General features: G+C 41.7%; 1 protein-coding gene across 1 annotated transcript in view; it reads left to right on the forward strand.

The window, feature by feature from the left end:
* Thumpd2 (THUMP domain containing 2) overlaps nt 1–17,511 on the forward strand; it is a 44,382-nt gene that overhangs the window by 9,327 nt on the left and 17,544 nt on the right. The window contains 5 exon segments of the mRNA XM_005360753.3: nt 5,270–5,405; nt 6,598–7,007; nt 7,815–7,892; nt 9,678–9,730; nt 13,537–13,624. Coding sequence (XP_005360810.1) covers nt 5,270–5,405; nt 6,598–7,007; nt 7,815–7,892; nt 9,678–9,730; nt 13,537–13,624 — 765 coding nt within the window.

The raw sequence follows: 17,511 nt of genomic DNA on the forward strand, positions 1-17,511 counted from the left end.
AAACTGTAAGCAAGCCCCCAATAAAATGCTTTTAAAAGTTGCCTTGGTCATGGTGTCTCTTCACAGCAATAGAAAAGTATCTAAAGAGCTGAGTGGTGGTGGCACCTGCCTTTAATCCAAGAACTCGGGAGTTAGATCTCTGTGAGTTCAAAGCTTGCTTGGTCTACAGAGTGAGTTCCAGGACAGTCGGGCTACACAGGGAAGCCCTGTCTTGAAAAACCAAAAAGAAAAAAAGAAAGAAAATAAAGTAAATAAGACATCAACATTCATTTCCATGGCATGATTTAATGTATTCTTCTATGTCTTGGTTTTTTTTGTATTGCTATAAAGGAATACTGCAGATTGAGTACTGTGTAGAGAAAGGAAATGTATTTTACAGTCCTGGGGGTTCAGAAGCCCAAGGCTCAAGGACTGTATCTGTGAGGGACTTCTTTCTGCCTTCTAACATGGCAGACAGCATCCAGGGAGAGAAAGTAAAAGACACACAGACACAGTAGGGCCCAAGTTCATGTTTATAGCAAGCCCATTTCCTGTGTAACATTAATTTCCTGCAGCACTGTACCTTAGAAAGCTCCTACCCCCCTCCCCCATCATGCTTTGAGCATACTTTGAGCACAGGGATGTTGGGGCACATGGAAACCTAGGACTCCGTCCTCTGCATTTCCTGTAAACTGGGTTCCCGTCATTTGTGTCTAGAGCTTGGTCAAACTGAAAGTTGATATCCCCATCTCCATGTTCCAGTAGTGGGGTAAATATCTAAAGTTGCCTGGATATTTTAAAGTATTTAATGCACATATTTAGACCACTTTCAATACAGAAAAATCTCTTTATAACAATGTGTAATGTGTGGAGGCCAAAAAAATGTAGGCCACTTCCACCTTGTCTGCTGGTCAGAGAGTTTGGAGATTGACAAGCATAGATGCTTGTCCCAACTCAGGATGTTACTGCTTCTTTCTTTTGAAATGAAGATAGCTCCATGCCATCCTGACAGGATGTGTAAAGTACTTCTGCTCCTCCTTTTGTAACTATGAGGTCACTGGGGGAAGGGCGGTCTTCAGGATGAGTGATCTAGAGCACCTTTGCTACCTAGCCAGCAGGATGCTAATGATTGGATGTCTCAGAGTGATAAAGCGATTGACTGTGTGAGTTATCCATTGTATCATTTGTGTCATGTTCATAAAGTCTTGTTACCTTTCCCCCTCCCCCATTTACGCTGGGCATAAAAGGTGTGGGAAAATAAATGAGAGCTGATTTCAGTCACTGGAATGTCCTCCCAATACTTTCTGTAGTTTCTGTCCTGTTATTTTTTTATGTGTCTTCATATTCCTTACTATATTTCTAAAATTCCTACCCCTACCCTAGTAAGAAGTATTTTTCATGAGGCCGGTCCTCAACAGTAATGTACTAAGTTCTAATTTTTAGTAAGAATCATAGTTATCGTTAAGATAAAATTGCATGCAGCAGAGGTGATGTTATGTTAGCTAAGGAGAGGCTCCTGTAGATGGCTCACTGATCTCTATAGATCCACACAGAAGAGACTATTAACCCAGGCCTTTAGTAGGCCAACCAATTTGTATTTTTTGTTTGTTTGTTTGTTTGTTTGTTTGTTTAAATGGCATTGTGACAATAGGGTCTAGTTAGAGCTAAGAGGGTTATTTCGTGGTTATTTCTGTGGGATGTAACATAAGCCTTTTCAAGATTCTGTGTACTCCTTTTCTTTTAGTTTAATGCCATTTTGGAAGTTAAACCTATTTTAAAATTCGGTCTTAAAAATGAACCAAAACAAACTTAGACACCACCCTAACAGATGACTTAGTACCTTAAAAATTCATTCTGTATCTAAATACCATCTGTAGAATTAGAAGTTTGGTACCTACCTGTGATACTATAGTGTGCCTAAATTTGAACATCTACTAATCTTTGAACCAAACTTGAGTTCATGAATGTAAAGGGAAAGACAAAAATGCTGAGGAGTCGGAGAAGAGCTCTTAGCTCAGGGTTAGACACCAGACCAGTTTAGACCAGTTTAACACTTCCCCTTCACGATTCAAAAGGGACAACTTGTAAATAGCTTTTCAAATAACAGCTATTGGAATGAAAATTCTAGAATGCTATATTGCTCCATAATATTATAGTTGGATATGGTCAGTTAGAAGCAGTAAGCCAAGGCCTGAGTAATCCTGGGTAAAGGCACTTGCTGCCAAACCTGAATGTCCACGTTCAGGCTCTGAGCCCCCCATGGTGGAAGGAGAGAGCCACATGTGGTCCTCTGACCTCCACATACGCACTGTGGTACTCATGCCCCCACAAATAAATAAATGTTAGAAGTAGTACTAGGGGTGGAGAGATGATTGATCCTCTTCCAGAAAACCTAAGTTTAGTTTCTAGCACCCACGTCAGACTGCTGACACCCAGTTTCTAGCTCCATGGATCAATCTTGCCTCCACATGCATCCAAACACTCATGCATACACATACACATAATTTTTTTTTAAGCGAATAGGTAAGCTTAAGAACTAGAGAGTTGCTAGGAGCACAGTATTGCTCTTGCAGAGGACCTGAGTTAAGATCCCAGCACCCATGTCACATAGTTCACAACTGCCTGTGACTTCAGCTCCAGGAGACTCCGGTACCTGTGATCTCTTACGGCACCCAAACACACATGTGCTTTTCTAGACACATACACATAATTAAAAATAGTAAAAATAAGTCACCCCAAAAGCAATGAGAGAAAGCTGGAGGATAAGTTCTTAAATACTGGCATGCGTTCTCCCACCTGCTTTAAGGTAATGTTAATATTCACAAGGAAAAAGTGTTTGTATTCACATACGTGACTATGTGATTCTCACAGTGACTGAATTAGTAAACATTTCTGTGTTTCTCACGTAAAAAGACTAGTAAGTCGTGTGTAAATTAAGACAATAATGCTGTTTTGGGTTTCGAAGATGGATTTGGTATTTTAATTAATCAGCATACTGCTCTCGTGATTGATGTCCTGAATATGTCAGCCTTTTCAGTTATGTCAGTTCAGACCCTGCCATGTTCTGAATAAGCCTTTCTTTTAAAAAGAGGATATTTTAAGAAAATCTGGTTGTACAAACTGTTTTCTTTAATAGCAAAGAAGAAAAAAATTGCTGAACAGTTAAGGAAGTGTAAATGTCAAGATTACTGGACTAAGTAAAATCCTTGGTCTAGGTTTTTATGTCCACTTTCTTTTTATTACTTTAATTTCTTTGTTTTTTTAAAATGTGTATCAGTGTTTTCTGCATGTATCACAGTCATGCAGTTCCCATGGAAACCAGAAGAGGACATCAGATTCCCTGGAACTGGAGTTACAGATAGCCTTAAGCAGCCATTTGGATGCTGGGGACAACGTCCTTTGCAAGAACAGCAAGTGCTCTTAACCACTGAGCCATCTCTTCTGTCCATTACTTTAGTCTTAAAACCATTCACCTTCAGCAAAATAGTTTCGTTTCTTCAGAATCTTTGGCAAGGATTTTAGGTTAAGTTGCATAATGACCGTGTGTGTGTGTGTGTGTGTGTGTGTGTGTGTGTGTGTGTGTGTGTGTGTGTGTGTGTGACTTATTTTATGTTCATTGTTTTTTCCTGCATGTGTGTCTGTGCTTGCAAAGGTCAGAAGCAAGCTTCAGATCCCTGAAACTGGAGTTAGGGGTGGTTGTGAGCCCCTGTATGGGTGCTGGGAATCAAACCCAGCCCCTCTAAAGGAGCAGTCAGTGCTTCTAAGTGCTGAGCCATCTCTCTAGCCCCAGAATGAAGAATCTTCTTAAGAATGGGATTCTTAGTTCATTCTGCTGTGGCAGACTAGCTGGCGTGAGGTAATACATAAGACAAGACATTTATTTGAATCATCATTCTGATAGGAGGAAAGTCAAAATATCATGGTGTCTGAAATGGCCATGCCGGTCTGTGTCATGATGAGATGGAGAACCTCAGAGCCTGTCTCAAAGAAGGCATTTATACAGGAGAGGAGTGGGAGCCAAGCTTCTCTTACAGCAACCTGCCTCTCTGGGAAGTAGCTCCTGTCATGAGACCCAGCTCACCCTGGTGACCAGCATCAGCTCCAAGGTTGGTGTGACCCAGCCACTGCTTACTAGGCCAAACCTGTGAAAAGTTCTGCCATCTTTCAGTGCCGCCATACTGACCAGTCTTCCTGTCTATACACATTCAACCTGTAGCACAGGGTACCCCAGATTCCCTGTGAGGAGGACTCAAGGCAGCCACAGTGCAGTTTCCATCCCACACTCAGGTCCCTGTGGTCCTTTCCTCTCTTCCCACACGTGCCACAGGCTCATCCTCAAGCTGTGATGTGTATCTCTCACTCCTATTTTCCTGTCTCTACCCACCCGCCCCTCATGTCTGCCTCAGTGACCTGTTCTCCCTCGAGCATCACATTCTACACCGTCCTTTATGCCCCTCCCAAGGTAATTCTTCTGTCAGCTACACCATTGCTGTCATAGTTTTCATCGGGATTCTTTAATGGCTGCCCATTCCCATCTGTGCTGCTCAGAATCTCATGGCCGTGTTTCAGGCTGGCCTAAGCTATGCCGTCCGTCCCCGACATGCCAGCATGCTGACAGTTCACTGCAGCCAGCTTTCTGTTGCTTTTGCACCTGCTTCTGTTAGCAACCTGCTTCCTAGGTCTTACAGGATTCGTCCCCAGCATTTTAGAAATGGTGGCTTCGCATTAAATGCTAACATACTGTATAGATTGTCAGTATGGCTGATAAGCAGTTAAGCGTCATTTTCTTCTGGGTTTAATTTACGGTATTGTCTTACAAGTTTTACATCTTAGTTTATATGGCTGTCATGTTATTGTTCAGTATTTGCTGTATGTTCCCTGGTAGACATGGAAATATTTAATAAACATCTATCTTGTTCTAGACACTTAATTTGTAATATGCTTATTACCTATATTTTGCCTACTTTTAAGCAATGGGTGAGGTTTGACAGTGTAATTATTGAATATTTTGTATTTTATTTTTTTTCCAGGCATATGGGTGTGTGCTTTACAAGAGGTAACATAATAGTCTGGCCATGTGACCTTACACAGATTGTGTGACCTACCGTAGATGTCAGTTTGTGATGTGGAAAATGGCCTTAGGGTTGTCAAGTGTTTAGAGGGAAAGTAGATGTTGGAGGTGCCTGCTGCGGAACCTAACAAATGACAGATGCTCCACAATGACCAAAAGGAAGAAAGAGGCCCTTGTTCTGGCCCAGAACCATATTGATGCCTGTTTTTCTGTGTCTAGGTTGAATATGTTTCAGGAAAAGTGTTTTTCACCACCCATTCAGATTTGACCTCAATGAAGAAGTTGAAGTCAGCAGAAAGACTGTTTTTGTTGATTAGGAAGCAGCTTCCAATTGCAATTCCTTCTCTGAGCAAAGGTACAACACGCACCCTCTGCTTTTACCCACCTACTGTGTGACCAGGGTTGCCCGCCCAGCAGCTGTGTGTCTCCGGTTCATCCATACTGCCTCACTGTTATGGACTTTAGTTCCCTGGTATTGTCACGTATCTGTAGCCAGCTCTCTCGCTTCTCTTGGAATCTGCTGCCTCCCTTCGGGGTCTTATTGTTCATGTTTTCTTTCTAGAAATGAGTATGTTCCACAGTATTTGATTGCTTTGAAGCGTATAATAACCAGAATACAATTTTGCACCACAAGTTGGCAAAAACTGTCATCTTACAAATTTTAACTAAATGAAATAGTTGGAAATTTGCTACATAGTAAAATTTTCTTCTCCTAAAGGCACCTTAGGAGATTTCGTAATTACTCCCTAACTTTAGAATTATATTGTATAAATAATTTCAAGATCATGATTAAAGCCATTTTAAAAGGCAGACACTGCAGGATTTACACTGCCCCAACCTTCACTCTGATTCCTATGTGCATAAGACATCAAAGAATTATATGGAAAGTTAGGACTGAGAAGGAAAGGGAGTTAAAGGAAATCCCGAGGGTTTGTGGGGTCACCATAATTTCCTCCCATCATCCATACACTGTCATCTTGAAGGAACTATAGTGATAATTTTCAGATCAACTTAATGACTTTTGTTTATAAAAAAAGGTTAAAGGCAAGCTGACAGCCCTGGACTTATAAAAGTGGCTTGTGTATCTGAAGTTTGACTTCATGGAAACTCATTTTAGGATTTATGTTAATATTTTTGGGGTCTAAAATTAAATGGGTCCAAGGTTCAGCTGCTCTGTTTCTGAACATTATTTTTCATTTTATGGGCAAGGCCACTGTTATCTCAGAGATGTGTGTATCCCCAAGGTCTGTGCGTAAACTCGCCACCTGCTGAGTATAACACCACAGGATACGTGGCTGTGCTGAAGTTTGCATGGCTTTCCATAAATTTGATAAATCTTAGATCTCTCTATATAAATAATGAAATTTATTCTTCTGTAAATCTTAGAATAAATTATCTAAACTCTAAATAAAAGTGAAATTTTGTGTATGTAGCAATTCAGTAAAATGTTTTAAAGAAATAAAGGTCATGAAATCTGCATTGGTGAATGTAATAGACAGTTGTCTCTAAAGTTTGAAGATGGATAAACTGAGGTTTTGTTTATTTAGGAAAATTACTTACTGAGCTCCAGAGACTTATAAATGAGGATCCAGGAAGTTGGCTGAAGGCCATTTCGCTTTGGAGAAAACTTCTTGAACGTGATAAAAAAGGAGAAAAAGTTTCTCAAAGGGATGTTAATGTACTAAAGCGAAAAATGGGAGGAAATGAGATTGTCCTTGCCAAGAAATTAAAACCAGAGGAGAAGCAGATGGTTGAAGAGAGCCAAGGGGAAGGCCAGCGCGACGGGCTTCCCGAAGACTCGCTGGAACAAGGGGATGCTATCACTAAAACTGACCAGCTTCAAGAGCATGGACTCCAGGATGACATGGTGAAGGCAGCTGACACTCAGAACCAGGACTTGACCTTCAGGGTTTCCTGTCGCTGCAGCGGAAATATCAGAAAGGCCTTCCCTCCACAGGTACGCTCACCTTCCAGGTGGAATTCTCCAGTGGAGATAAAACTGTCCAGATGGATGATGAGGTCTGTCTTCATCTGATTGTGTGTCTCTAAATGTACGTTTCCCTTTTTAACTTTTCCTCAGCCGCTCCAGAGGAGCACTGTGCTATTCCACATGGCAGCCCTTGCTTTCCTTCTAAACATTTTCTTAAGTCTATAGATGTCCTTTGTAAATGCTGATGCTGTGGTCTTAATATGTTAGGGGCTCTTCTTCATTACAATGATATGCTTATAGACAACCACCCTGCACTGTGATGTTTGCAGCCTTGTCACATGACCTAGATGTGCACATGAAGTCTAACAGCCTGGGGAAGGGTGAGCACCTGTTTCCATCCCAAGACCTCGTTGGTTAGTCCTTACAAAGTTCAGTAGCTCAAAATTGATCTGGATCTTTTAGCCAAACTTAGAATCACATGGACCCTAAAGGTGAGTCTGATGAAGCTGATATGGTCATGTGGAAACATAGAGAATGAGTTAATACATAATCCTTCAGTGTGTGTTCATTTCCTTTATTACAAGGGTCACAAATATCAGGTCATGGTCTTATGTCACACACCTGCCAGAGTAGAGTTTCCACCTTAGAGAGTAGTCCTAAAGAGTTTGAGATGGAGAAGGTAAAACACAGCCCTGTTGCCTTGCATAGGCAGTCTCAGGAGTTATATTTTCATATCACTAAATTACCGTCAGGTGATAGCTAGCTCTGGTCCATTTTAAAGTTTTCTTCTTATTTCTTATGTTCTTATCTTTTCTATGACCTGTCACTTTTCAGGAGGCAGGAAGAGTGGTTGGAATTGCTCTCATGAGGAAGTTTGGATGGAAAGCCAATTTAAGGAATCCACATTTAGAGGTAATGAATATCCATTTGATTTCTATACAACAGCATCATCTCCTTTCCATACTTTTCAGGTTGGGTTGACTTCCGCTATAAAAAGTATGTCTACATGGATCCAGCAGCCTGTTTCTCTTCGGCAGCCAAATAATGCAGAAATGTCTTAACCAAACTGGGCTACTTGGCCACAGCTGAAGGAGATATTTATAGTGAGGTTGCAGAGGCACTTCATAGTCTTCCCATGCATAACAAATATCTTTAATAAGAAATCATAGCTGCTATGTAAAGAAAATGAATAATGACCTAAAGTATGATAAAATAATGACCTAAAATACGATAGTCACTTTGGGTGATGGTCTATAAAGTTCTTAAGACTGAAAGAATAAGAGAAATCCCCATTTTTTAATTTTATGTGGAAGACTAATTATGACACATTAAATTCTATCCAGGACCTAATGGAAGGAAAGAGGCTAGGGTTTTTTTGTTGGGGAGGAGGGTGTTTGTTTTTTCAGCTTGACCCAAGATGGAGTTGCTTGGGAAGAGAGACCTCAGTGGCAATGCCTTCATCAGATGGCCTGTGGGTGGGTCCGTTGGGCATTTTCTTAATTAATGTGTGATGTGAGAAGGCCCAGCCCACTGGGGGTGGCAGTGCCACTCTGCAGGTGGTCCTGAATTGTCCAAGCAGCAGGCCAGTAAGCAGGGTCCTCCATGGTGTCTTGTTTCAGTTCCTGCCTCTGTTGTGTGATGTTTTACTCTTGGCTTTTTGAGGGGCCCATCACCCAACTGCCAAATAAATCAATACATGGAGGCTTAGTCTTAGTTAGGAACGCCTGGCCTTAGCTTGACTATTTCTAGCAAACTTTCCTTAACTTAAAAATTATTCCCTCTACCTTTTGCCTCTGGGCTTTTCCCTTTCGTTCTGTATGTTACTCTCATTCTTCCTCGGTGGGTGACTGGGAGGCAGTCCCTAGCAGCCTCCTTCCCTTGTCTTCTTGCTCCTCCTCTTCATTGTTTCTCCCCTGTTTACACTCTCTGTCTCCCAGCCCCGCCTGTCCTTGCTCCTGCCTTGCTATTGGCCATTCAGCTCTTTATTAGGACCATCAGGAGTTTTAGACAGGCAAAGAATCACAGTTCACAGAATTAAACATGTGCAGCTTAAACATAGGTCACACACCTTAAAATAATCCCCAGCATGCCTTCAGGTCCCCTCCTTGAGTTTTTGCCCTGACTTCCTCAGTGATGGACTGTGACCTACCAGTTGTAAGGTGGAGTAAACCCCTTTCTCTCCAGGTTACTTTTGGTCCTGGTGTTTGTCATAGCGATAGAAACTAAATAAGAGCCTTGTCTGCAGATGGCAGAGTGGAGGACAGCCTGACTTAGTAAAACTTCCTCTGCTGTGTTCTGTCTGTGTGCTGGGATAGGCAGACTTACATGGCCTCAAGTCTTGCTTGAGATTAGAGCAGGCTTTAGGATGTCTTAGCTACCGAAGTCTAAAAACTACAGTGCATAGGTCCAGCAAAGAAAGATCCAAGCTCTTTGACCTGTGACTCTGGAGCTCGCCCACCACCTGGCCCTGACTCTGTAAACCTTATCACCTCTGGTTAAGAACAAAAGATTACGGAGGTTTTTTTGTTTTTGTTTTTTGTTGTTGTTGTTGTTGTTGTTTTTTCCCCCAGCATAACAAGTAGGTCTTGGCATTTCTTATTAAAATATAGGTCATATAAACTCAAAACAAATGATTCCGATTTTTATATCTTGATGTAGTGTTTTCTTGTGCTATTCTGATTCTGTTTTTTCTTTCAGATTTTCATGCATCTGAGTGACACTTACTCAGTGCTGGGGATTCCTCTGTTCAGGTAAGCGATGTACTTGTAGAATTAAGAACTTAGTTTTATTTTTGTAGTATGAGTGTTGGTACAGCAAAGGAGGCAAAGCTTCCTGGGACCCTTGCCAATTGACTATGGTCGTCCATGGGCTAGAATGAATCTTGGAACAATACATCATTATTTCTGTTATTAAGTAGTTTTCACAGACCCATGTATAAACTATAATTGTTCAAATTCTTTTTTAAAAGCTTATATACTGAATTCTTACCTGCAGCAGGTACTTTGTGTAGGTGTTTTGGGGAGAAGGCTGGTTGATGCAAACAGTCATTCTTAGGTCTTGAAAGGTTGTAAGTATCAATACATTTTTAAGATGTCTTGTGTGTCTAATCCTGTTCACAGTATAGGGATGTAGAGACTCTTCTGTTAATTCTCCATTTGCCTTAAGCACATGTTTTCTCAGTCATAAATGAGATTATTTTTTTTTTAAATGCTTAAGATGTTTCAATGTCTCTTATCCAGTGGTAAGCTCTCCAGCAGACCAACACAAGACAGAGAACTTTGCAGATGCCCCAAATGTAGAATGATAGGCCCTTGCTATCTGCTGGTCATGTGGTAGGCTCTGCCAGTGTCTCACCACCCCCAAGGATCAGGGGTTATGTCAATGTTCTTGGTACAACAGCCCCTATGAGACCGTTACCTAGTGGGTGGCCCACTGCTTCCCCTGGGCCACAGACACTCCACTGCCTGCTCCTAGACCAAGCCTCCCTGCTGTATGCCCCACTGTCTCCAGGCTGCCCCACTGTAGGGTCCTGGATGACTTAAATTCCAGCACTTCTGCCTCTCTGGCTTTTTTTTTTCTAAATCCCGTTTGCTGACAGAAGGGAGTGGGAGAAACTAGAGTGTGATTACATTTGAACTGTGTATTTATTGATAATCACCATTACAAAGGTAGGACAGACAAGCAAAACAGTTAAACAGAACTCATGTCATGGGCTGGAGAAACAGCTCAGCGGTTAAGAGCACTGACTGCCCTTCCAGAGGTTCAATTCCCAGCAACCACAATGTGGCTCACAACCATCTGTAATGAGATCTGGTGCCCTCTTCTGGCCTACAGGCAGAACACTGTATACATAATAAATTTAAAAAAAGAATTCCTATCATAAAGTAGGTCTCATGTGTATCTCTGGCTATCCTGGAACTCACTCTGAAGACCTGGCTGGCCTCCCCAACTCACAGAGATCTGCCTCTGCCTCCTGGAATTACCACTATCCAGACCAGTTCTGCATCTTAATTTATAGGTACATAGGTGCTTTTAAACGTTCATCTTATTACCAATTATTATTTGAAATGCTATTTGCATGACTTCTTATGTTTCTACAAATATGAGTAAATTTGGAATAACAAAATTTAATGACTTAAAAACACATATAAAGTTATATATACTTGCTGAATAAAAATTCAACAGTTTTATATATAGTTGTAAATTTAAAATATTAGTCTATTTGGTGTTGGAATCTAAATATATCACTGCTGCATTTAGCACCACTAGGGTTGAAATATTTCTTTTCTAGTCAATTTCTAGACTCACCTTTTCTGGGGGAAAGGTCAGAGTACTAATGTAGCTTAGAAATGCAACATCTGCATAGTGTGTGTGTGTGTCTGTGTGTGTGTGTGTGAAGCCTAGCATTGAGGTGGGAAGAAGGAGAAAAGGGAGAGAGAGGGACTGGGAGAGGGGGAAGCACAGAGAGAAAGAGAAATCCTGTCTTGAAAAAAAGTATTAAAGAAAAAAAAAGTCTCGGAACTGGAATGTACAGTATAAATAAAAAAAAGACTCGGAACTGGAATGTACAGTATAAATAAGGAAAAGACTCGGAACTGGAATGTACAGTATAAATAAGGAAAAGACTCGGAACTGGAATGTACAGTATAAATAAGGTGTCAGTTGGTACCCTGTGGTCAGGTGAGCAGACTGCCTGCCTCAGTGAAGGGAGGAAGCGGTCTCAAAGATGTGTCTTGACTAAGAATGATTTTCGAGAGTGTGAACAAAAAGAACAGCATCATGGAAGCCCTGACTATGGAAGAAAGTGGAAAATTAAGAAACGGCATAAGATAGCCAGGATGTCTGGGGGTCACATTCAAATGTCTATCTTAGTAGTTCCTAAAGGGCTTGCTTTCATTAAAGACAAGAACTCTTTGGATCTTTTAACAGTTTGAAATCCCAAGGGTATTATTACCTGTACCTGTACCACATGGCCATGGTATCTACTACTAGTGTACAGCCTGGAGTCCAGCGCTTTGAGTGTGGCACTATTGATCATGTGGACTGTCATTTCCTGAAAGGCCTCAATTAACAGGCTTGTGCTGGATACAAACTTACAGAATAATTTTAAGTCAGATAAAGATGAAAATAAAATGATAAAAGAAATCAACAACTGGAATTACAGAAAGTGTTTTAGAGGAGTGCAGAAAACAGTGTGACTGTGTGAACGCCCTGTAACTGTTTCTAAATTAACCTACCTCCCAAACACCAGCACACATTCCTGAAATCCTAACTTCTTTATCTTACCCACAAACTGTAGCTACAAAACCACATTGAACGTGTGTTGCATTAGAAAGGTAGAAATGGAGGCTGGGGAGGCAACTCGGTCTGTGAAATACTTGCTGTACCCTCATAAGAACTTGGCTTCATCCTCAGAACCCCCTAAGAAGCCAGATATGGTGGTATGTGTTTGTAACCTCATCCCTGAGTTGGTAGAGACAGGCAGGTGGGTCCCTGCACTACTTCAGCCTTCCAAGCCTAGTCAGCAAGCCTCGGGTCCCAGTGAGAGACCCTGTCTTAAAAAACAAGGTGGACAGTATAATGAGTTTCTCTGTGTCCCCCTCCCCAAGCTGGCTCCCAGAGACAGAGACCTCTTATTAATTACGAAAGCTTGGCTTACAGCTTAGGCATGTTCCTGACTAGCTCATTTAACTTAAATTAACCCACTTATATTAATCTACATTCTTTTACTTGATGTTACCTCTCTTCCAGATTGCACCTCCGTTTTTCTCTCTATCCCAGAGTCCTCTCTGTCCCCAGAAGTCCCATCTAACTTCTTTTTACCTGTTGGCCATTTATCTTTTTATTAAACCAATCAGAGTGACTCATCTTTGCACAGTATAATCAAATATCTTGAGACGGGATAGATAACCTCTGAGGAACAACACCCCAGGTTGGCTTCTGACTTACATACACACAGAATGATAGAAATAATCTTGATAGTCTGACAGTACTTGAACTACTTTGAAGTCTGTCAAATGTAGAAACATGGTATTTTCTACATAATGGATGAGGGATGGTGTAAGGTGGTCTGTGCTACGGTTAAGAATGAGAGCCGAGACTCATTTGTATGCTCCTGCCTCACTGTATCTTATGAGAAAGATGCAGATCAGCAGAAACCAAGCTTACAGAAGAGACTGTGAATTTTCCATATTACATTCAGATTACAAAGCCCTGGCCTCTTGATGACACCAGCTGTCCTGTGTAAAGACAGGGAAGTGCTAAGTAAGAGGTTTCCTTAGTGTGTGATTACAGTTTTGTAACTGAAAACATAGGAGAGTTTAAATTTCATTTGTCTAGAAAATTTCATATTGTTAAGTACCACACTGGTTGATTAAGCAAAGGCCTAATGTAGAAGGTATTTAATAATTAGGTTAAAATATCCTCTGGTTCAAAGAATATATCAGAATGATATGTTAAAGTACTTCTCAGATATAGACAGAATGATTGTGTTTTGCATCCTGTTCTTTAACATACTATGGTAATACTTAATACATTCCTGATCTCTTTTCTGCAGAGTTCCCTTAGCCAGCAGAACTTACATCCAGACAGCTGGGCTGCGGTCGACTATAGCATGGGCCATGGCATCTATTGCTGAAATTAAGGTCAGGAAGCTGCCTATATCCCTCCAGTGCCAGCAAGGTCCTTCCTGCTAGTGGGCACCCGGTGTTGTTGTTGTTGTTGTTGCTGTTGTTGTTACTCCCCTTTATTTATTTTTGTTTTTTGGTTTTCGCACCTGCCATTTGACTTAAAAGCTGTATAGTTTCTACTTTTGTTTCTTGCTTTTTGATTTTCCATACTGAACTTCTTTAAGCATCTTGAGTGAAAAGGCTGAGGTCAAAGTGAGTTGCATTTTATTATTTCTGATATTGTGAGTCATAATCAAAAATGTGGTTGAAAGAACCTACATCTTTAAAAAAAAAAGTGTTTGTTTTCTCTGTATCCAAGATCATCAGTCTGTAAGTGTTCCCCTGGCAGTGGGAATTGTGTTTTCTAATTGAAATGTCCTGTTTGACCTCTGCTGCTTTTGCTAGTGTCTAGAAGCTACTCCAAACTTCCCTGTGCTACTGTCTGCATTAGCATGGCTTCTTTGCAATCCATGTGCAGTGAAACCTCTTTATCTGGGTCAGCCAGCTTCTCCAGGGTCTCACCATCTCACCTGTCTTATCTGTCATTTCATGCCTTTCTTTTTATCTTCAAGTTCAAGGGTTTTTGGGTTTTTATTGTTTGTTTGGTTTTGGTTGCTGTTCTGCCCTTTGTTCCTCCCAGGCAGGCCTGAGCACCTTTGGTGCCGAGACTGGTCCTGAACTTGTGACAGTGCTTCTGTGTCAGCCCCTCTGTTTTCAGTTTGTTACCGCCACACTCAGTGCTACACCTGGTTTTAGATCTTTTCTGTCCCTGTCACTTTCATTGAAACATCCAGGAAAAGGCATGGCAGATCTACTTCCTGTTTTCCTCTTCCACTTCCTGTCTTCTCTTTTTGCATTTCACAGCTTCTTACTGTTTACCTGTGAGCTGCCCCCTAATGTGACCATGGACATCTAGGGATTTTACTTACTGATTATTCTATTAAGTCGCTTTGCCCAACTCCAAATTGATCACGCCTGTCTCTGCTTCTTCCTACCTGTGCCTTTTGGGTCATGAGTATTTCTCTTCCCTTCCCTGCCATGAGACCTTGCAGCTGTCCTGACTTCCTCTCCCAGCCCCCAGATGCCAGACTGAACTAAATGCCTCACTGTGCATCAGTTTCCCATAAAGCTGCCCTGTAGTTGCAGAATCTTAGTTGGCCCTTTTGTGGCCACCATGCTCATCCTAATGTCCAAGCACACTTGTCGTAACACATCTGATATGGCTGCAAAGATCCCTCCGAGATGTGCTGCTCCTTATGTTGTTTGTTCTTTCCCTTCCACCCCCCCTCAGGCGATGGCGGGGTTAAAGTCTTTCCGTAGCCATCGCCTCTCCTCCTGTATTTGACTGGCCATGGTCCGAATCTGCTTTGTCTGGAGTTCTCCCCTTTCAGCCCATGATGCTCCTCCTGTCTTTTAGCTTCTGGTGTTGCAGATAACTACCATGCACTGTGGGTTTTCTTGGTTCTTTCTGCTAGTAGACTCCTAAGAGTTTTCTTTTGACCCCTAAAGCTCAGGAGTATTACCAGGTTCTCTGTACATGTGGCCTTTTGTTGTGCGTGCCTGGGTGTATTTCCATTCAAGCCCGGAGTTTCCAAATCCACCTGCTGGTTCAGTTCTGTGTCCAGCACTTACTGGCCAAGGACTTTCAGGGACAATATTTAACAACTATCCCTCAGTTTTTTTGCTTGCAAGATGAAAATAACATCTCATACTGTTAAAGTAGTTGTTAGAGTCAGAGCCTGGGCCTTAGCAGCCCTGATGGGCTTGGCTGCCTGTCCTCGAAAGGCCAAATGGATATTTACAAATGGCTGAAGAGAAAGCTCAGTGGCTAAAGCAGAGCTGCTCCTGCAGAGGATGAGGATCCAATTCCCAGCGCCCGCATGATGGATCACAACCATCTGTAACTCCGGTTCCAGGACATCCAAATCTCTTCTGGCTTCCTCAGATACCAGACACACATAGTGTATAGGCATACATGCAGGCAGAACACTCACATATATGAAATGAAATAATTTTTAAATTAAAAAATCAAGCAAGTAATCCTGAATAGCAAAACGAGATGTGTTCAATGAGACCATGTTAGGAAAGAAGCTAACAAAAAGTATAGAGTGACCTATTCATCTCCAAGCCCATCTCTGAGGTCCTGACAGAGTATTTAGGTTAATAAAGGGCTGGTATACGTAACTAAGCCGTCCTGGTCTAGGTTGTCCTGCCCATCATTGTCACCACTGTCTCAGCCCCATCTTTCTTGCACAGTGGTCTGACAACTGTCAGAACTGTGTGAAATCTTTCAGAGACAAATTCCTCTGGCTTTTGTTACGCTCAGCATTATGTTCCAAGGGAAATTTCTTGGGGTCCATTTTCTCAGGAGTGAGAGGAGAGACTCTCCTCAGAATACTTTCCTTCCTGTCATGATGGTTATAATAGGTTCATATCAGGATGAGGTGAATTAGCGTTAATAAAGCAATTAAACTAGTGACTGTCATAGAAAGGACACAACTGTTAGTTGTTATGGCATACGAAATTGGTTCTGTTTAATAATAATCATCATTCCTCCTAACTGAGCACTTTCTTTCAATATTTAATATCATTGCCTCAGCTGTCCTGTGAATTTAACTTTAAACTCTTTGTTTCTGACCTCTGAACTTCCTGGTAGAGCCTGTTAACTTGCTGGCTCCATCCTCCCAGTCATTCATCTTTCCCATATGTTTTCATCTCTTTACATTTTACCTCTCCGTTTGAGTTGTTCTTCTAAGTTCCAAGAATAACGGAGATCTCCCTTAATTCATTTGTTGATTTTTATAACTTAAAAGTCATATTTGTTGTTGTGTGTGAGTATCGGTGAAGTCTCAACTCATTGCCCCTCTAGTAGTTAGTAGCTCTGCTCACTAGGGCAGGTAGAATGCATTGTTCCCCATTATAGGGGCCAAAGAATGCTACCAATGGACATCTGTATGCCTCAAATAAATGGTAAGCTCAGCCTTGAGGTCTGAGCATCAGCGTGACCAGAGGTCTAGCCCCCATGCTATTCTTTAACCTTTATCCCAATTTATTTTGGTATAAGACTAGAGACATAATTACTCTCTATTCTTTTCTATACTTTGAGTAGTTCCAAAGTTTGCACTTAAACATAAGTTTTTGTGACCACATGCAAATCTGAAATCTTGCCTTTGTTTTGATGTAGACATAGATTTGGTGCCAGGATACAGGTTTTTTGTTTTTTGGTTTTTTTTTTCCTGAAGGATATTCACTTCTTTCCTTCAGGTCTCGTCTGGTTCTACCACCTGGCTCTGCCCTGGGGACCCCGCTTCCTCTGTAGACATGTCCAGTGCCACTCAACCTGAAGTGGGGTAGGTGTCCTGCTTGCTTGGTTTTTGCTTCCTTTCTTCTACCCTAAAAGCTCATGTTGTTAGATTATGCCAGTCAAATGCAGACCTCTTTCCCTATTGTCCTGGTTAGAGGTATAAGCCTTTATTCCTGTCTGCTTCTTAATGATCTCATAGCCAGGAGACAGGATGCCTCTTGGTTTATTGGCTCCCTCCCTCTATCAGCCTGCCCTAGTCACATGCTAGGCCATGTCAGATCCAGAAGGGTGTGTCTGGATGTCTCTGTTTCGAGAATCCTGCTCTTGCCAGGTGTGGAAATGTGTGCCTGCAGTCTCAGCTACTTGGGAAGCTGCAGGTGGAAAAAAGGACACAGGGACTTATTAATCATGAAAGCTTGGCCTTAGCTTAGGCTTGTTCCTAACCCACTGTTTTACATCGCTCAGTTCCCTTCACTCTGCACTGCCCATCCTGCTTCTCAACAGTTGCCTGGCGACTCCCCCTTTCTTCTTTTCTGAGTTCTCTCTGTCCAGATGTCCC

Source organism: Microtus ochrogaster, linkage group LG3, assembly GCF_000317375.1.
Source record: "Microtus ochrogaster isolate Prairie Vole_2 linkage group LG3, MicOch1.0, whole genome shotgun sequence".
In the NCBI taxonomy this organism is placed as follows: domain Eukaryota; kingdom Metazoa; phylum Chordata; class Mammalia; order Rodentia; family Cricetidae; genus Microtus; species Microtus ochrogaster.